At 52.9% G+C, this 20629-nt stretch overlaps 3 protein-coding genes across 3 annotated transcripts; 1 reads left to right on the top strand and 2 right to left on the bottom strand.

Moving 5' to 3' along the window:
* Positions 1-426: 426 nt before the first annotated feature.
* B0H18DRAFT_1002465 (uncharacterized protein) lies at positions 427-2145 on the top strand (the record flags this gene model as incomplete). The annotated part of the gene is made up of 5 exons (XM_048028373.1): positions 427-905; positions 1005-1210; positions 1232-1557; positions 1579-2013; positions 2046-2145. Coding segments are annotated over 5 exons (1546 nt in total), but the record flags the coding sequence as incomplete, so codon positions are not given.
* A 3125-nt stretch (positions 2146-5270) lies between these two features.
* On the bottom strand, positions 5271-6230 carry B0H18DRAFT_954275 (uncharacterized protein; the record flags this gene model as incomplete). The annotated part of the gene is made up of 4 exons (XM_048042252.1): positions 5271-5449; positions 5558-5668; positions 5728-6027; positions 6074-6230. 4 exons carry the CDS (start codon positions 6228-6230, stop codon positions 5271-5273), a joined length of 747 nt encoding a protein of 248 aa, XP_047894491.1.
* A 6821-nt stretch (positions 6231-13051) lies between these two features.
* Positions 13052-18674, bottom strand: B0H18DRAFT_954276 (uncharacterized protein; the record flags this gene model as incomplete). The annotated part of the gene is made up of 23 exons (XM_048042253.1): positions 13052-13089; positions 13137-13618; positions 13656-13748; positions 13809-13888; positions 13952-14113; positions 14173-14388; positions 14463-14882; positions 14933-15235; positions 15293-15390; positions 15450-15533; positions 15597-15779; positions 15844-16071; positions 16107-16133; positions 16395-16442; positions 16467-16656; positions 16721-16894; positions 16953-17160; positions 17277-17287; positions 17343-17527; positions 17816-17830; positions 18063-18176; positions 18229-18365; positions 18421-18674. The coding sequence occupies 23 exons, from the start codon at positions 18672-18674 to the stop codon at positions 13052-13054; spliced, it is 3750 nt and encodes a 1249-aa protein (XP_047894492.1).
* Between the last annotated feature and the right edge of the window lie 1955 nt (positions 18675-20629).

Consider the following 20629-nt stretch of genomic DNA (forward strand, 5'->3'; position numbering starts at 1 on the left):
TGCAAGCCCAGCACATCGACCTCGTCTCCAACGCTGCAGCTTGGGTATTACACGATGAGCTCGCCGCTTATCGTGGGTCCTACGCGCGACAACAGCTACCTGTCGGACGCATGCAAGAGCGTACCGAGCACGTCTGCTGTGTACTCGACCTTGTGCGTGCACAGTACGTCAACCTACATATCGGAGACCGCGCCCCGCGATGCGATCGGTGTGCAATCAAGCACGACCGGCGCATCCCATTCAATCATGAAGACACGACCGTCGCCTACGTTGAGCTCGTCGTTCTGCGTACACGACGAGTTCGAACCTTGCGACCAGGCCGTCGCCGACGTATTTAGAAGCACGTTGGCCACGCCTAGCTCGTCAAGGCACAAGCTCCTCTTGGTCAACGCCCCGTCAAGCGACGCCATCGGCATGCGATCGCACATGTCCGGCGCGTCCTCCTACGCTGTCAAGACACCATCGTCGAGTACGGCGAGCCCCTTGCTCACTGTACACGGCGAGGTCAACACACGCAACGATGACGTGGTCGACGCGCTCAGAAGCACGTCGACCAGTTCATCAACATCGCTGTCCGCATCCGCTTCGACAACATCTGGCACACGGACCCGCAAGGACTTTACGTCCCTTGCAGGCCGTGTCAATGAAAAAGACCCAAGCTTACGCAAGGCCGACCTCGACGTGTCTGCGTCGAGTTGCTACACATCGGATACCGGCCGCACGTACGAGGAATCGACCTCGCGTGTGTTCAAGTCCATCTCCACCGACGAGACGACCGGCATCGGCGACGCCACTATCGACGTGCTCATAAGCTCGTCGACAGGCTCGTCGACCTCAATTGCCGCTTCAACATCGACAACGTGCACGCTCGGCACCGTCAACCAGGACGAGCAGGAAGACGTGAAGTGCAGTACATCCAGATCTCTAGATGTACTGGCTTCGCCATGCTCGGAAGGCCTGTCGACGGTCCTGCAGCTGGACATTCCACCTGGCGCACGGACCAGCAAGGACTCAGCGTCCATCGCAGGCCGTGCTGATGATGAAGATCGGTGCAAGCACGAAGCCCCGTCTATAGTTCTGCAATCAGAACTGTCGCCTGACGCACGGACCACCAAGGTCTCGGCGTCCAGTACAAGCCGCCTCGATGGCGAAGAGCTGCTCAAACGCAAGCTTGACCTCAATGCACCTACGTCGAGTCGGTATGTGTCGGGTACGCGCCGCACGTACGAAGATACGATCTCGTGCGTGCGCACTCCGTCAACCTCCACGTCGACTGGGCGAGTCGTCGAGCAGCCGACGAGGCACAGTACACCCAAACTGCTGGATGTATTGACCTCGTCGTACTCGATAACCAAGCCTACGTCGACAACCTTCAGGTTGGACACATCGCGTCCACCTCAACATCGCGGCGATACTCATCCCGCAATCAATGCCGACCGCCGTACGCACAGGGATGTGACCGTGCGCGTGCGCAACGTACATTCGAGTACCGCGGGCGCATTCCAACCATCAAACGTACTCCGAACATTGGGTACGTCGAGCAGTAGCTGGCTCGACGTGCGCAATGCTACGAAGAAGTGTACCTCCCCTGGTGTACTCTGCGAAGTACCCGGACTACTACCACCTACCGTCGCACCATTACATGGAGCTATGGTGACCTCGTCGGTCACTATAATTCATGCTGGTGTTAAAATCAAGACGGAGGAGGGGGAAGGGACCGGTACGGGTACCGTTTTCGAGACGCAAGACTCGGAAACTCGAGACTCGCCATTGCCTGTCTCGTCGCCACCGCCGCGACTAGTACCGCCGCCGCCTGTCCTCTTGCCGCCGCCGCTACCTCCCTCGTCGCCGCTATGCAGTACGACGAGCTCGATGCTCGTCGTCATCGCCGACCGCAGCAACAACAACATGTCGGACGTACCCGAGAGCGCGTCCAACATGTCTGTTGCAACTACTATGGTCAGCGACACGGTAGAGGTGCGGGTTCGCATGGTCAACGGGTATGTCATCACAGTGACCATGTCCTGCGATCCGCTGCGACACAGTCGGCGCGCGATCGGGCACGACTGACGTGTCCATCTCGCCCACCATGGCTCGCTCGTCGCGTACATCGAGCATCTCGCTCAGTGTATACGTCGAGCCCATGTACCGAAGCACACGCGACACATGTCATACCCGCGGCTTCATCTCTCGCGACGACCGTGATCAATGCGCACGGAAGCACGTTGATCGAGGTGTCTACACCATGTGCTCGTCGAGTACGTTGAGTTCTGTCCTCAATGTACATGGCGAGACCATTTCCCACCACCCATCGTGTACACGAGGGTTCAACCTTGTGTGTGCGAGAGGATGTTGTGGATGTAGACCCCTCTCGTGGTCGTGCCATGTTCTTCTTTCTTCGAGACTACCTGCATTCCTGAACTTGTTGGATGTTCAGGTGCAGGCAAGTAGTATGCTGGCACGATATAGTATGTTTTCTCTTCTTGTATGTCTTCTCATACCTGTTGCAGTATGTTCTACCATCGATGGTTGAACATACTCAACCCCGATGAAATCATGCTGTGTACATCCATTTGGGATGTTCACTACATGGACTACTCTACTTCAGGTCCGTTTGGGATGTGGTCAATTCACGGAGACCCTGTGGATGCCACATGGATTACTGTGTTGCGAGACCCGGCCCACAGTCTATCCTACCTGGACCTGATGTGAGTACTCTGCTACAAGAAGACAAGCATAGTATGTTATCTTCATTGTCTTTCGCTGGGACTCGTGAGACGAGTCCAGTGGGGGAGAGTGTAACGGGCCTATTTGGATGTCATCAAGACCTACCCGATATGGAATATCTTATCTATATGCTGTTTGCTTATGTTTGTACTCCCCTCGTATGGCGTGCCAGCGCACTTCCTGTAGTCTCCAACTACCCTTTAATCACTGCCTAACGATACACATAGTCTGTAGACTTCTCTTGAATAGAGATTGGATACAGCGTATCTGCGGGTGTGAACTGGGTCGTTACAGCCAGGCACTTAGTGCGGCGTGCAAGGGCCCGCCGAGCATCAGCCCGATGCACATAGGCTTATTGAGGACGGGAACGCCACGGCGTCCCCTTACTGGTTTGTCTGCTAACTTGCTCGCAGCTCGCTCGTCAACTCGGTAACCCGCCCTCGCCCTCGCCCTCGCCCTCGCCCTCGCCCGCCCGCCCGCTATTCCACTTGCCCGCCGTCTCACGCGCCCGCTGCTCCCCTCACCTGTTGTCGAATCCGCTGTCACTCCCCTTGCCCGCCGTCCTGCTCGCCCACCATCTCGCTATCCCGTCGTCCCTCTAAGTACTTGTCTTCCTCTCGCTCGCCTGTTATCCCTCTCGCCGTCCTGCTTACCCGCCATTATGCTTACCCGCCATTCCGCGTGCCTGCTGTCCTGCGCGCCCGCCATCTTGCTTGCCTACGCGGACACTGTACCTGCTGTGGTGAATTTGTACCTGGATGGTATGTGCACGGGTCGAGCCTTGGATATGCATAGGTACACCTGTGGTCCTGTGCTCGGCCCCAGGTGAATGACTCCTGTGATACCAACTTGTAATGATGTAGTCTAGACCCTTGAGCTCAATACTATGCAGACCGTAATTTTATAGACAATATGTACCCAGTGATACGAATATATGCATATTATTGCACATGCGAGAAACAAGTACCGACTTCGGAACAATACTCACGAATATGAGAGGTGTGATGCATTGGATTGATAATGGCAAGGTATTATTGAGTGTTCTACCGTGTTCCGCGTATTATTGACAATTTTAGAACATTACCACGAATTACGGAAAGAGGGTTTTCCTGATGCTTACGAAGCGGCTGCGGTTGGCATGGGGAGACAGATCATGGACGAAGGGGAAAGGCAGAACGGCGGGGAGCATGTCAGGAGGACCGCGGGGCAAGCCGCGATGGTCGAGTAAAGGGCGACCAAACCAGCCCCATCCTCCGCCCTACCCGCTTCGGTGACCTTTCATCCCTTAACATGCCCTCGAGGGGTTTCGACTCTCTTCGCGGCCGCGGCGGCCTCAAAGGACAGGTTCGTCAGTCTGAGGTGGTGCTCGCTCACCTTGAGCAGTATCCTCTCCGGCGACGGGATCGACGGTGCGCTCAATCAGCAATTCACCATTGTCATGGTCATGAACTACTAACGGTGAAAATCGTACGGTCTGGATTCTTACTAGATGGGGAGACCTCGCGAAGGGCCGGTGATAGAGTCGGTCGGGGCGTGTGGTCCGGAGGAGCTCATGGAGCTCGTCTTGCGAGTCCAATGTCACCTCATCGCCATCGGCGCCGACGTAAGTAAGGGCGACGGAGTCCTCAGGGATGTCAAAGAAATACTTGACACGATCGGCGAGCTCGTCCCAAGTCGGGAGGGTTGTCTGCGCAATAAAATGAGGAGGGTATTCGGTGCACTGTCGTCGCTGATACTGACAGTCTTCGCTATGTACTCCGCATGGTAAGTTACAGTCACAGTTGTACTTAGTAACATGGTCATCCAATATGAACTCGTTTCTCATTCCCGAGGTTCAACTTCCTCCCAGTCCCAGCTCGGAATCAACCATCAATAACGCGATGTGATACTATACATGGAAGCCAATGATAACAAGCAAACCATTATCATGCATACTCGGGACACAGTTTCATACAGTACGGTACATAGGTGTCGTAGAACGCAGACGAGCCGGGCTTGTACATCCATACCATAGTCACCTCTCACTGAGTTGTTATTAAATCATCACACCGCAATACGTGATCCTGCGGCCTGCCTGAGCTAGTACAGATGTAGCCAGGCTCTTATTCAACTTGATGTCTCCATCTGCGATGTTCGCGTGTTCAACCCCATGTCTGACAGGTCAACAAGTGAGTCAAATTTGGTGTGCTGCAGTTGCTGCGATGAATTGCACTCACTCAGCCCGAAGATGCCATCTGGAAAAGCTTCATTTGAGAATGACAACGAAATATTGACAATGATCAGCATTTCTAGGTAAAGATCTGCAATACCACCCGTTCTTCGTTTCCCAGATTAGCAGTTTTTCTCTAACCCCCGAGCACTTCCTGTGCAAATTCATGGCAATTACATTCAATACGAACCACTTCTGTGCACTTGCTGTGCATTATCTGACGTGCTTCGGGATTATTTGTTTTGCTTTCTGATCATGCAGCGTCATACAAGGAACATTATGGGATAGAATGCATTGTTATTTATAGAACAGTGACAATGACTCCGACATAGTACTACAATATAGCTCGCATATCACTAGCAGTACCACACCCCAGCACCGAAAGACGAGCCAATAACCTGCGGTTCACTTCCAGCGCGAGGTCACCGAGCTCGGAGAGACCACGCTCAGCCAGACACTCGTCCACGCGACGCTCGTCGCGTACAGCGTCTTCAGGCTCTGCACGAGCACCACCTGCAGGGACATGCTCGTCAATATCATGCCTAGCGTCGGGACCGGGTGTGGCATATACGTCACCACCACATCAGGAAAAAGCTCTCCCGAGAATTGACGTGAACATACGATTATTCGTGATAATACCTGGAAGCTCTGTAATTAGTCCGTATTTAATTGCATTCACAAGCTCGCAGACAGTGGTCTCAGAATAATGCGCGAATGAGTAGTATTGTGGTACTAGTATAGATTATAAAAGTCGTGCGGGCTCTTGTATTGATTCAGATAATAAGTCTTACAGTTATCGAGAACATTCTCACTCGTCCAATGCACAGGTACTGGACCGCCCCACTTCAGATGTAAATGGACACTCCGTTCGAGCATTGCAAGTGGCACTACCGATGCTATCCTCTCAGGCCCCGTCAAAGCTTTGATCTTGTACATGTGATGATGACTGTCGGGAGCGGCCGCGAACTTGGAGAACCATTCGACGTAGACGAGGTGACGCGGACACTGTGGCGCAGTCCCTGGTGGGAACCATTGACGCAGTATCTTCTCTGGGAGTGAGAATATTACGCGGACGCGGCCCGCACGTGTATCTACAGCACAGTATCAGTGAAATGAAAAGACGAATGTATGACTGACACACCTGAAAGACCAATTCAATGGTCTGCTTCAAGTTGATCATCAACCCGCCGCACACGCACGAGCGCAGTATCGAAACGAGCAGGTATGAGGATCTCGCTATCATGCCCCAATTGCCGCGGTCGAGCATGTATAGAATCAAGAGTTTCCTTGCCATGGTGTTCGACGTTGCGGAACTTCGCCTTGTGGAATCACATTATTCAGTGGTACCTACTCGATACTAACGGTACAGCCGGAGTGCATTTCGACCGTTGCAAACGGTAGAGCCGCCTCCGGCCGGAGCTGTGATTTCCTCGTTGCAAACAGGCCGGCCGGACTGGTTTCTAACAAGCCGGCCGAGCGTATCTCAAACCAGTTCAAACGGTCCGGCCGGTGTATCCCTAGGGCACCTATTTTCTGTCTGAACAGGGGGGCCATTTAGTGTCTTGCTGGCAACGGACCGGCCGGGCAATAAGGGGTTTTAATTGTAACAGATCAACCGGGATACTCTTTCTCCTATGGTAACGAACTGGCCGGGAAATGGGATCCTTCATTTGTAATGGGCCGGCCGGAGTGCATAGTTCACCAGTTGCAATGGGCCGGCCGGAGCACATGCTCCCTGGCTAATAACAGACCGGCCGGGTTGCATCATCTCTAGCTGGCAACGGAGCGGCCGGACCATTTTTCCACATTGATAGCAGGCTAGCCAGGCCATATAACCTAGCACTCCACACTGGTAACGGTCCGGCCGGGCAGTGGCACCATCCATTGGTAACGGTCCGGCCGGGCAACAGTATTGTGACCCAGTATTGGCTGGGCCAGTCAACAATAGACCATACTCCCTTAGAACAGCCTACTAGTAGCATGTATTATATGTCCACAGTGCATGCCCTATCACATTGCCTGAGCTGTTAGCTCACTGGCCAGCCATGCAAACACTGGCCGAGGGCATTCAAAAACCTTCGGCCTATTGTATTATGATACAGAGTGTGATTTGAATGATTGTATATGTAAGACCATCACTAATGGAGCCCAACATAGTGTTCCCACATTTTAAAGGGGCTTAGTGAAGCTGCCACCAGCCAAATTAAATGGCCGGACATCTCAAAACATCGGCCGGGCATTTTAGTTCATTGGCCAAAGCTTTTAATTCATTGGCCGAAGCTTTTAATTCATTGACCGAAGCTTTTCCTTCATTGGCCGAAGCTTTTTCTCACTGGCCGAAGCTTTCACTTCATTGGCCGAAGCTTTTCTTCACCGGCCGGCGAAAACAGCCGGTGCTCGGCAAGAAATGGCCGGCCGGTGCGTGCAAAAATGGCCGGCTGGTGGGCAAAACCGGCCGGGCTGTTGAATTACTATATGTGGAAATGTGGTATTGTCTGGAAGCCCTTCATTCATAGAGTCTAGTATTGATTTCCTAGTGTCCAAAGGTACATAGTTAGGCCAGGATATGCGAGACAAGATTTACTCACAGGCTTCTTTGCAAAACATGTTATTCAACTGCTGAAGCCAATATTCTTTGCCCACACTGTTTGACTATCTAGAATGTGTTATTTCAATGCATAGAGTAGATTCCCAAAAGGAATAGTCTTATTCTTCGAAGCTGAATGCAGGACAACAAATAAGGGGTATACAGGTATGGTATACATGTGGACTTCCTGCAGCTAATGTTCTTTCCAAACAGTGTTTTACCATCTAGAATAGTTCATTGACCCACAAGGAATCAGTCCTCCAAAGGAATAGTCTTATTCACACAAGCTGAAGGCAGCACAGAGTTAAGGTGAGGGTGGGTATATGGGTATACATGTTATACTGTGTTCACATCCTGAAGCCAATATGCTTTGCCCACAAGGTTTGGCAATCAAGAATGGCACAGAAACATCTACCCACTGTTGGTAATGGTCCGGCCGGCCAATCCTCATAGGAGATGGTCCGGCCTGTGCATGATCCCCTTAACTCTGTACCACATTCAGCTCATGTGAATAAGACTATTCCTTTGGACGACTCACTCCTTATGTGTAAATGAACCATTCTAGATTGTGAAACTGTGTTTGGAATGTAGATTGGCTGCAGGAAGTCAACATTGTTTGACATGTATACTATACCTTACCCCTTATCTCATGTTCTGCATTCAGCTTCGAAGAATAAGACTATTCCTTTTGGGAATCTACTCTATGCATTGAAATAACACATTCTAGATAGTCAAACAGTGTGGGCAAAGAATATTGGCTTCAGCAGTTGAATAACATGTTTTGCAAAGAAGCCTGTGAGTAAATCTTGTCTCGCATATCCTGGCCTAACTATGTACCTTTGGACACTAGGAAATCAATACTAGACTCTATGAATGAAGGGCTTCCAGACAATACCACATTTCCACATATAGTAATTCAACAGCCCGGCCGGTTTTGCCCACCAGCCGGCCATTTTTGCACGCACCGGCCGGCCATTTTTGCCGAGCACCGGCTGTTTTCACCGGCCGGTGAAGTAGAAGCTTCGGCCGGTCAATCCAAAGCTTCGGCCGGTGCAGAAAAGCTTCGGCCAATGAAGTGAAAGCTTCGGCCAATGAAGTAAAAGCTTCGGCCAGTGAATTAAAAGCTTCGGCCAATGAACTAAAATGCCCGGCCAATGTTTTGAAATGTCCGGCCTATTGATTTGGCCCTGTAGGGACAACCTGGCTAATTTTATGGCCAGTAAAGCAAAAACCTGGGTGAGTGAAATCTCTGGCCAGTTAATTTGGCCAGCCAGTGGGGCTGTTTTGTGTTTTGCAGCTTCACTAGGCATCCCTGAGTCATGGGAAAATTATGCTGTGATCTACTAATGATGGTATACCCCATAGGTGCATAATACATATAGTATTTCAATAGCCCCCAGGGGGCTGTGACCGGCCGGACCGTTTGAAGCAGGACAACTCCTGCCCGGCCGGCCTGTTCGTGGAGTCAGTTTGTTTAGGCTGGCCAACCCATTCTGGACCAGATAGACTTCACTCCGGCCGGTCCGCTTGCAATGAAGGGATTTTATCCTGGGCCGGAACATTTGAAGTGGTGGGGCCTGAGTCCGGCCGCTCTGTTTGCAACGTGGACCGGCCGGCCGCTCCGTTGCATGTGCTAACCCTGCCCTCCACCCGGCCTGTTTGCAGTGATGCTGTATGGGTCCGGCCGGACCGTTGCCTCTATGGCCGGACTGTTTACAACAGGTACATTACCCCGGCCAAAAGCCCGGCCGGCCTGTTGCAAGCGGTGCATTGTTGCTAACGGTAGACCCGGACTACTCCGGCCGGAGGCGGCTCTACCGTTTGCAACGGTCGAAATGCACTCCGGCTGTACCGTTAACAGCGAGGTTTTCCACTGAATGGGCTCGTGGAATACCGGAAGTGTCGAGAAAGGGAATAGCATGTGCGCAGCTCGAGCCTCTACCTCATTGCGCGACAGGGAAGGATTGGTATGTTCGACGACGAAGCGAGCCAGAGCCGGTATGAGGAAACTCGCACCATAGCCATCAGGAGAGACGAGTTCAGCGATAGGGACGGCCTTACGGCTCGGATACTTCGTCATGACATGTTGGAGGGTACACGCCATGTCTGGCGGCCGCCACCGTACCACTCGACGCGCAGCAACTGCATCTTCATGACTGCCGTCCACACGTAGTAGGCGCCATTCGACATAGTTGGCGTGTTGAAGGACCTTCTCGCGGCGTTCGAGCCATCTTGTCATTTGAGGAAATTCATCCTTGTGGTTCGTCGCACGGTAGGCTTCTTTTGCGAAATCGATGTGGAGGCGCTCCGTCGCCTCCGTGTTGTAATTATCTGTTGTTCCATAGAGCTTGATTGCTCGGACGTAGTGGGTTAGCATGTGTAGCTTCGGGATGAGGAAATTACTATGAGCACCGAGCCGTATGAAAACGTCCTTCTTCGCATGGAACACAGAGAGCGAGCTCTCGAGTGCGGCGAGAGTTGCGCTCGAGTGCACGGAGTATTGCGACATGTAGAGGAAGTCCAGCAGCGCCGTCGTTGCACTGATCAGGTCTGCGGACTCGTCCCTTGGTAACGGAACATCGATCAGGAGGCCAAGGATGAAGCGAGCAATCTGCTTATGCTCAGTGCCTGTGACGCGCGATAGGCCGGAAACACCTTTATGAAAAACGCGTATGCTATGATTCGGTGGCAGTCGCTTGACCCGCGCGTCAACCTCGTCCTTGCCAACGATATCTGTAATCCATGCGAGAACGTGCTTGATCACGCCTTGATGTAATTGGTGCAGGATGTCGGGCGTTATGGATCGGAAGATGTCGACGTAGGGGAGATGCTCCCAGAAGGGATGTTGGATGGGCTTGATGCCCGCGATGTTGCAGGCACGGTTGTAGTCGGCAGTACCGGCGAGATGGAGGGCAGCAAACACCTCATCAACATCACGAGGACTCGACAGACAAGGGTAATCCCCTAGTTCATCGTGTGGACACTTGCAAATAGGACAGTCTCCAGTGTAGGTTCCCGTAACGAGAACCTGTTCTGGATAGTCCCCGACGTACACCGCCAAGATAGGATGGCAGCGGCGCACTACCCCGTCGCCACTTGTCATCTCGATACCGTCGACACCGGGCTGTCGAAGAGGCTCGAGTATCATAGAAAGGCAGGCGTGAAATACATTTGCCAGCGTCCGGCGGCGGGCAGCTTTGTTCGTGATGTGCTGCAGTCGGCCTGCTGGCAGGTACGCGAGAAGAATTTGACCACAATGCGAAGGCTTGCGGCGGATCTCCTTCGGCAGATTTCCTATGGTGAGGTACACTGGATATGCGGACTTGCTCCGAAACGTTGTGAGTTGGGTTTTATCGGAAGAGATGATGATGGGCATGACAGTCGCGCCAGGTCTCTTCTTCTCGAGAATTTTCTATCAGATCTGCTCAGCCGCAATACACTCGAGCACGCAAAGACTATAGCATACCTGTGTAGCCCACCACCACTCCCCGGTATCAAGATCGTGGTAGAGTCGCAGGGTGTGGTCGCCATCAGCATAGTGGCGCGCCGGAGCGAAACACAGGTATTGCGTGTGTTCCGGATCACCCCAGAGAGCACGCGCGCACTCGAGTATGTCGCGTTTGAACATGTCAAAGCGTTCGCCATTGATGGTGACTTCGAATTGGTGGAACATCGGGCGTCGGTTCGGTAACTGTTCGTCGATGATTTTGTTTAACCCATCGGAATTCTTGTAGGATAGCCCGAGCCGCTCACGGACCTATAGATACACAAGTGAGCCACGAAAATGAGCATAGGAAATCGCATGACAGACCTCGGGTATGGCGAGTAGATCAGAGAACGCTGTTGATCCAGAGCCGCGCAGTTTCGCCCAGCGTGCGATTTCCCAGTCCATCTTCGAGGCAAAAGGCGCATATGGATTTGCAGCCTTAGGATCGACAGTGCCCTCATACTCGGTGTAGCCTGCCTCGGGTGCTTGTCCAGACTCTGGCGGCACAGGAGCATCAGGAAAAACCTATTTCCCTTATTCAAGCTTCATCCAATTCAAATGTACTTTTGGTATCATTTACTCACATAATCGAACGAAAAGATGGATTGAGTGACATATAGCATTCTGAGGACTACTGAAGCAGTGTTCAAGAAAAATGGAATTGCATCACACGCATCTGAAGACAATAAAGCAGCCTCATGACATATCCATCAGACCAGACTAGTAGTATCCGAAAGACTTAAAGACTTATGATGTAAGTGAATTACTAACACACTGTAGAACCTTCACTACCGTACCCCAAAATGCAGTAACTAGTAGGTAACTCGTATTCTACAATGACATACTAGTGGTACATCAGGAAAAACCAAAGTGTCTTATTATGTCTTTTATTGGCCATTTAAGAAATGAAGATCCTTGAAGACGGTAATGACCGATTTACACAAGTCGGTTTTATAAATGTGCCCAAAAAGATGTGTTAAGTGCTCTTAAACAGGGATCCACAACATTAATGCAAATGAAGCAGGGACCCACAACATTAATGTGAATTAAGCTGTTGCTGGATTCTGGTAGGTTGCTTTGCTTTTATTCGCTTTTCTGGTCTTCAGCGCACTTAATCTTACCTGGTAGGTAGCTTTGCTTTTACTCGCTTTTCTGGTCTTCAGCGCACTTAATCTTACTTATGTTTGCAATAATGATTGTGGGATTTATTCCATACTGGTACAACATGATGATGACACTTGTATACTATCTGGTAACTAAACAGCCCTACGACTGACGGCGAGCGAACGACGGACGGATGACGGGCCGGGGCGACGACCGGCGACGACTGAGAACGAAGGACAACGGAGGGCTACAACGACGGATGGAGGATTGATCGACGACGGACGGACGAAGGACGGCGAGCGACGGACGACGGCGACGAACGGCGACAGCGACGAACGGCGACAGCGACGAACGGCGACAGCGACAAACGGCGACAGCGCGACAGCGACCGACGGACGAACCACGACGACGCACGACGATGCACGACGACGCACGACGACGCACGACGACGCACGACGACGCACGACGACAACGCACGACGACGCACGACGACAACGCACGACGACGACGGAAAGCGACCGACGCACGACGACGCACGACGACGGACTGCCCGACTATGACCGGATCGACTGCCCGACTATGACCGGATGGACGGACGACGGATAGACGACGGATGGGCGGATCGATGGACACCGGATCGACGGACGACGGATGGACGACGACGGATAGACGGAGGATGGGCGGATAGATGGATGGGCGGATAGTGGATAGTGCGGACAGTGGATAGCGAATAGCGGATAGCAAATATTGGATAGCGACAACACGACGGATGGATGGATGTGGACGGCGGAAAGACGACGCAGGGCGAGCCACAAACCAACGCGAGACATCGAGAGACGGACGACGAAGACAGACGGCGACATGGCAGTATGAGGGAAGACGGAAGACGAGACACGACGTTGAGCCTTCGACGAGACACGACGTTGAGCCTTCATACTCAGGCACCTTCCTCAGTGGGTGTGCCCGCAACAGGTTCTAGACTGAGTGAGCAAAGCACTGATTCGAGTCGAGTGTGAACTCACCTTGCCCAGACTCTTGAAGCTCATCTACCTGTACTCCCTCACCGTCATCGACTTCGCTGCGACCTCCAGCATCACCTTCCCTGTCATCGCCACTGCCTGCCTCGCCGCCTGCCTCGCCCTCGTCACCCTCATCTTCCTGGTCACCACGTCGTTTCTTCCTAGACTTCGACGATGCGGCGCCTGCGCTCCGAGGTTTCTTCGAAGGGCTGGGAGGTGTCTTCTTCGAGCTGGGAGGTGTCTTCTTCCCCTTCGCCGACTCCGCGTTCTTCGTGGTCTTTGATGAGCTCGATGGCTTAGCTTTTGCTGCGCTCGACAAAGGCTTGGTCGCGGTCGCGGCCTTTGACGTGCCAGGCTCCTTGCTGTGGCTCCGCGGCTTGGATGCGCCACGGCGTAACTGCAGCAGCGGTATGAAGCCACCTGGCTGCTCGTCCCCCGACGCCTCGACTGCATCAGGTGCGGCATTGAGACGAGTGCTGTAACCACTGTCAGCAATTATCTCAGTCTCAAACTGAACGTTACCTGATGTCCTTCCAAATCAATTCGCGCGTCTCCTCCAGATAGTCGGTGGCTCGATCTTCCAAGGTCTCGAGAACTGCCATCACTCCATCCCATCTAGGATAGGCGAGTGTTAACTGACTACAAGCAACTCGATGCGATGTAAGAAATACTGACTTTCCCGCAAAATTCTTGTTCGAGAACACCGTCACAGTAGCTTGGTTGTGCGATGCCACCTCCATCAATGCTGCTTCGATCTGTTGGTATGCCATTGCATGAGTAGCTTAAAGCGTGAACGCAATAGGAAAGTAAATACTTACTGCATTGCACGAGAGGGCGATAAGGTTCAGCGGTACTTTGCTGAACTCTTCAAATGCAGAGTTGATACTCGCATCTGGGCGTCCCGCCAGGCCATAATACTGGTAGATCAGCTCTGGAATGCAATCACTTCGGAACGGTTCCGTCGGCTCGACCTTCGTACGCTAGGATGGTAGTTCATTCTCATGTTAGTTACTTCTGGTCTTGAATGCTAGTATCGTACCTCTCTGTCCAACTTCTTCTTGCGGTCGAAGTGGAACTCTATGCCGCCGAAGACAAAATTGGCGATGTTGCGTTTACGACTGCCGTCGGTGACCGTCGTGGAGTGTGTCTCTAGAAGCCAGCCGGCGATCTCAGTCCTTTGAGCCACGGACAGACCATTGAGCTTGAAGACCTGCTCAACGACCTGTTTCGCCTTTTTCTTGAGCTCATTTCGCGTCTGTGACGAGCACGTCCAAACCTATAGTTGATCAGAGCCTCTGACATTCTGAACAATGGAACGTTTAGACTCACCACGGTGTAGACTTTCTTTCTCATCGCCTCTCGTTCTTCATCTGTCATCTCCTTCCGAACTTCCGCTTTCTTTGCCTTCGGGTCCCTGTCCTTCTTTGCCTTCGGGCCTTGCAGCATCTGGAATGCGTTCTTCAGGTCTGCATTGTGTTTATCGCTCTTCCCGCGTCCAAGATGCGCTTCGCGAAGGCATGCACCAATCATCTTGTCACTGGAAGGCAGGCGGTTAGAGGTAATCGACGTCTCCTTAGTCCAGGCAGCCTTGAGGGCAATATGGAGGCGCAGACAGTTCTGCGCGGCAGATACAAGGGACTTGACACTGGCGGGCAGGTCGGCTACCTTGACGCGGTTGCTACTGTTGCGTTCACCGACAGTCCCCTGCTCGCGAGCAGGCTTGCTTTTCGCCTTCGTCTCAGACACGACCTGTGGATTATCAAGGCTATCATAATTATTAACCTGAGGATGATACTCACTATGACATCGCCGTCGTTCTCCTCCTGGACATCATCAACTTCATCCTCCCCTTCCTCGGACCCACTCCCTATGACCTCCTCGTCGTCTTCTTCATCATCATCATCGTACTCCTGGTCCTGGTACTCGCCCTCGTCCTCGTCATCGTCATCGCGCGCACCGTCCTCGTCCTCGTCCTCGTCCTCGACCCCGACCTCGTCTTCGTCATCCACAACCTTGCCCTGGCCATCTCCCTCCTCGTCTTCATCGAGCTCATGCTCTGACTCGACCGCACGAATTGCCCGGCCCTTACCTTTCGAGTTGCCCTGCTACGTCCCAGTAGATATGTAAGAGAGGTTGCAATACAATGCATGACGACATACCTTGCTCGAAGACGACTTGACAACGACAGACTTAGGCTTCTCAGACCTAGAAACAGTAGCTTTATCCCGAGTTTGACGTTGTGTTTGACGTTGTCCACCTACTAAAAGATGTTGCGTTAGCCAGTAGTAATGCGCGAGTGTGAATTATCGATCATACACAACATTTGCGCGACATCCTCCTCGCCGGCATCCAAGGAGGTTCCAGGTTTGACGGATTTGCCATATGCTGGCTTCGGTTTGGCTTAGTGGTAACACAGCGAGCTGGTCAGTAATGTGAACTGCTGAATATAATTTGATCACATACGTCGAGGTGCCTTAGGCTGCTCAGCGGTCACATCCTCCATCTCCACATCATTGGACGTGCCATCCTGTTCATCGACGTCTCTGTCCTCGGTGCCAGCGAGCTTCTTCTTTTTGAGCTTTGGTTGCTCTTCGTCACTCGATAATTCTTCTTCCGCCATCATTCTTGACGAGTTTTTGCGAACCCCTACCAACGCAGCATCATCGACACCGATTAAAATCAGTGCGTCAAGGACGATCACGATCCTCACTAGATGTTTGTTGACCCTTCTCTTTTTCCCGCTCCTTCTTGGCAGCCGCCTGGTTCGCCTTAGTCTTTGTTTGCTTGGTGGTTTTCTTCGAACCGCCTGCGGCCTTGGAGGTCTTGGTCGACCGGGTTGATCGTGGTGTTCCGGCGCCTTGTTCGGTTGCGACGGATCGAGTAACAGGCTTGACCATGTCGGAATGCGCACTGAGGAAAGAGAGACAGCGACGATAGACTGTAGTGATGGGTGAGAAGAAACGAAAAACGCACCTCCGATAGCATCCGAGCGTCCGTAAACTTCAACAATTGATGTCTGTGATGTTCACAGAGCCCGCGAGGCGCGCTATTACGCACGGGGAAGCGCTCATCACATTCGATGAAACCACACAAGTATATTGAAGACGAACAAAGCTACGTAGCTATAGGTACGTCAAATAAAATTGGTATTAGTAGACCACCCGTTGCGCTCTTCGAGCCACTTCGTCATTTCGCGATCAGTATGTAATACAATGGAGGCTCTGCGACCCTTGAAGTGCAAGTTAAAGTGGGTAGACTTACAAGACGGAAATATGACAAAGTCGCCATTACGAAGAGGCACGACCAGCCCTGGTTCGTATAAGACAAGCTCACCGCCTTCAAAATCACCAATTGCAAGGACTAGGCATACGCCGTCGTCCTTGCTGTCTCTGTGCGCTGCTGTCACTACGTTGAGGTTAATGACCAGCCCTAGAAAAGGGGCAGAGACGGCGGTGTTGTTGCCAGGCAATATGCGGACATACGAGTCCAGATGTTCGTATGTGCCTGGCATCATTTCCTTGAGCTGAAAAATAGATGTGTATCTTGATCAGTCGTGCTATGGAGACACAAGCAATGAGATAATTCACCTTCTTATCTAGCCAGTCAAAGATGGGTCCTAGGATGTTCTTGACCGACTGGTAGATTGAGTGATTCGTCGTCATATCTTTCGACGGGTAGGGTATTAGCTGATGGTAGTTGGTTTTGACCCCGAACGTCCTCTTCATGGTCATAGGCGGTGCGCTCACTGGAGCGTCATGTCCCTACAAAATGGCGTGTTGGTGAATCAGAGGTCAATCAGTGGAGAGAATGTGCGCGTACAGAAGTGCAATGCCGATTGTACCAGGAAAAGTGCAGTGCCTGAAAGACATGCGCACCGCCGTCCTCAGCCGTGTTGATCTCCTTCAGGGCATTCGGTTCAAAACAAGCAGCAAGACGATCTGGCAGACCGTCTCGCATGCTTTGAGGCATAGCCTTGCATATGCATGCAACAACGTCCAACTGTACAGACTGTATGATAAGCACATCCCTATCGCAATGAATGTCAGACTCTTATTGCATCTCAACATGTGTGCGTCTTACTCGAATAGACTGTTGTTCAGCCTTAGGTATTCACTATTTGCTGGACGTATGCCATCAACGTACATGGTCTGTAGCTACAAAATCGTGGATGAGTTAGATGATCTCGCTGTGCACACAGGCTGAACGTACCATTGAAGTCAGCTCATATAGGCTTGATGGTTCTACGGCTTTGCTAGCCAAGTTCCTCTGACGCTCTGTCCAGGTCGAGTTCTGCCCTCTGTCCCTAGGACATTGAAACCGCTGGTTGGCCAGTTGCTCTGGATCATATTTTGAGGTGACGGTGGTAGTAGAGGTGTCGGTGCGATCTGAGCGATCTGAGAGGGTGGAGAGGGACAATGGTGACATTGATGAAGTAGTAGGTGACAGCGACAATGGCGTGAAGCTGTCGAGTTCAGTTAAAGGCGACATTTGAGAGAATGGTGAGAGCGACGCGATAGGTGAGAACGACGTGAGAGGTGAGAGCGACGTGAGAGGCGATAACGACATGAGAGGCGGCGAGAACATCGGCCACGCGTCTGGATTGCGAGGCACAGCAACAAAAGAGCTGTATGTATACTAGTGAGTTAGGTCAACGATAAGATTGGTTGATGACTGTCACTTACTTCGAGGGAAGAGCACTGAACAGACGGTCTGACGCATTGAGATCACTGCACAGGCAATCGCTGGAGATATCCAGAGATGATAGGGTGACTGCTGTGAACAGATCACCCAGTCTTATGGGGCACCGTTCGCACAAAGACCCCACAGTGGGGATAACAGTTTGTAGGACAAGTCGTCCAACAGGGCTCTCTGTATTGCATGATTTGTTTAGTGCACAACTCACGCAAGAAGAGCAACACTAGTACTCACCTGCATCTGGGCATCGCAGTATATTGGCGAGGTCGGAAGATAGATTGCCATCCGCTTCAATAAACGGCACGCGCAAGTTCGTATAGGCCATCCAGAGAAGCATATAGATTGAACCTGCAGGGTAATAAGCATACTGCTATGTCCGAATGTCGTTACAATATCTCACCTCCAGCCGCTAGCCTTGCTAGCTTGGTACCTCTCGAATACCAGGCTTGTACGGTGCGAACACTGGGGGGTTTGGCCTCTGTCGAAAGGTGCTCGCGCCATAAAGCGGAAATATTGACGTTCACCCATCCTGACAGACTAGACGTGTAGACTGGTGAGTCAGATCATACGGAACTTATGGGAAGCTATTTACCTTGCACACTCAAAGCTGAACTTCATGAGCGCCACCATAAGATGGAAGTCGAAAGCGCCCCTCTTGTGATCCATATCGGTGCATCGTTTGGCCAGCTGCGAGAGTGTCTCGTGCTTGTCTCCGTACGACGCTCGCTGTGGTTCCAAGAGTAGGTCCGCGCAGCTTGCAATTTCATCCTTGAGATCATAGGCTGTCAGAGTGTTCAAGAGATTGACGACTGTGGTGCTGGCCGCTTCGTGGGGCTTCGTCGTCATTTCCCAGGCAGCGCGAGGCTGATTCTCACTGGCAATCCATTGTATGCCAGCTCTGGGACAGGGCGGCAGTGGGAAATGAGCCGGCTGCTGTGCATTTTTACGAGCCGACCTAGACGCAGGATCATACGGCGCGACAGCGAGTTTCCGACGCAACCTAGGGGCTCGCCTCGACGAACTGGATGTCCTAGGCTCAGATTCTGGATTTTCAGTCACGACGGACGAGTGAGATAGCTTTGCAACCAATGTAATATATATGCTGACCTTGTACTGGTACTGAACTGCCTGAATACGGTACGATACACGTACTGTTATGGTCCATAGGTTGCTCAAATTGTCTTTCTGCCAAACACTGTTCAGAGGGCTCGTGAACGACGATAGATGGTCCTTCAGCTTATCATTCATTAGTTTGTTGTTTTCTACGATCTCCTGTAGAGATAGAACGAGTTTACTGACCTGTGCCCGATGGACTCCCATGTGTCGTATGCGCCGCCTCTTGGTGCTCTGAGATCAGTCGCCTTAGCAGCGACAGCATACTTGGACTTAGATCCTGAAGAGACGAGAGGAGCTCAGAGAGCTCGATGACCTCAGTTTGACTTAGCTTCATAGCACGAATCCGTGAGTTACGCTCACGATGGCAGTGCGAACTTGAAGGCAGTGCGAACTCGAGGGCAGTGCTAACGTCGATACCCTCGAGCTTGGGTTAGGTCTTACAGAACCCTAGCTCCTGCAATGACGAAGCTTGGTGGTCATGCACCCAGTCAAAATATTACCCGTGATTACCATCCATTGATCTCCATTAATAGAGCTCCACCGCACGACGTTTTGCTGTTACACATCACCCACTAGATTGAAATGTACCATACTACGGTCTCACTCGCCCGTTTGTCTGCCTGCTCGCCCACCTCCTCACCTACCTGCCTGCGCGTTCGTCGGCCGTATCTGCGCGCCGGGCATTCGCCCAGTGCGCCTGCGGTCGTCGTGCACGCGGTGCTCGTCTGTGTCTTGTGCCAGTCCCCGCCCTGAGCCCGCCCGCTCGCGCACTCATTCGCCCGTCCGCCCGTGCCCGTCCGTCCGCCCGTTCGTGGGCCCCCTCGCTCGCCCTCGCGCCCGCCCGCTCGCACCTCCTCGTCATCCCTGCACCTGTCGATCGTTCGTCGGCCGCGTGTGCGCGTAGACGTCGCAGATGTGAGCGTCGTGCAGCAGACGGGCAAATCGCCCGCTGGTCTGCTTTCCTGTCTACCCGCTCTTCCGCCTGCACGCGTTCGTCAGCGTGTCTGCGATCTACCCCTTGCCAGCTGTCTACTCACCTTGCCCATACCTTGCCCATCCCTCGCTCGCTCGTTTTCTTTCAGCTCACTCACCCTCATACTCATCTGCTTGCCCTGCTGCCCACCGACCCATTCGTGCACCCTCTCGCCCTTCCGCTCGCCCGCCCGCTCTCTCTTCCGATCGCCCGCCCGCCCGTTCTCTCTTCCGCTCGCCCGCCCGCTCTTCCGCTCGCCCAACCGCTCGGCCGGCTCGTTCGTCCGTTCGTCCACTCATACGCCCGCTGCTCGGTCGTAGGCTACGTCCGAACGCAGGACATTGGCCCTGCGTGCTCGCTGTCGTCGTGCGCAGTGGAGGTCCGCACCCTGTACCCTCCACCCGCTCGCCGCCCGCCGGTCCGCTTGCTTACCCCGATGCCTGCGATCCGGTGGGTGTGTGTTGCTGCTCGCCCGCCCGTCCTCTTGTCTCCGCCGCGCATCCGTCGGCCGTGCCTGCACACAGGGCGTTGGCCCTGACGTGCTCGCGGTCGTCGTGTGCGTCGCGCTGCACGTCGCAGCGTCCTGTGTCAGCGTCAACGGGCGCACTCGCATTTGTCTGCACTTACCCGGATGCCTGCGATCCGGTGGGTGTGTGTTGCTGCTCGCCCGCCCGTCCTCTTGTCTGCCCGCCGCGCATCCGTCGGCACGGCG

The sequence above is a fragment of the Fomitopsis serialis genome, assembly GCF_022376445.1.
Source record: "Fomitopsis serialis strain Sig1Antser10 chromosome Unknown B0H18scaffold_26, whole genome shotgun sequence".
In the NCBI taxonomy this organism is placed as follows: domain Eukaryota; kingdom Fungi; phylum Basidiomycota; class Agaricomycetes; order Polyporales; family Fomitopsidaceae; genus Fomitopsis; species Fomitopsis serialis.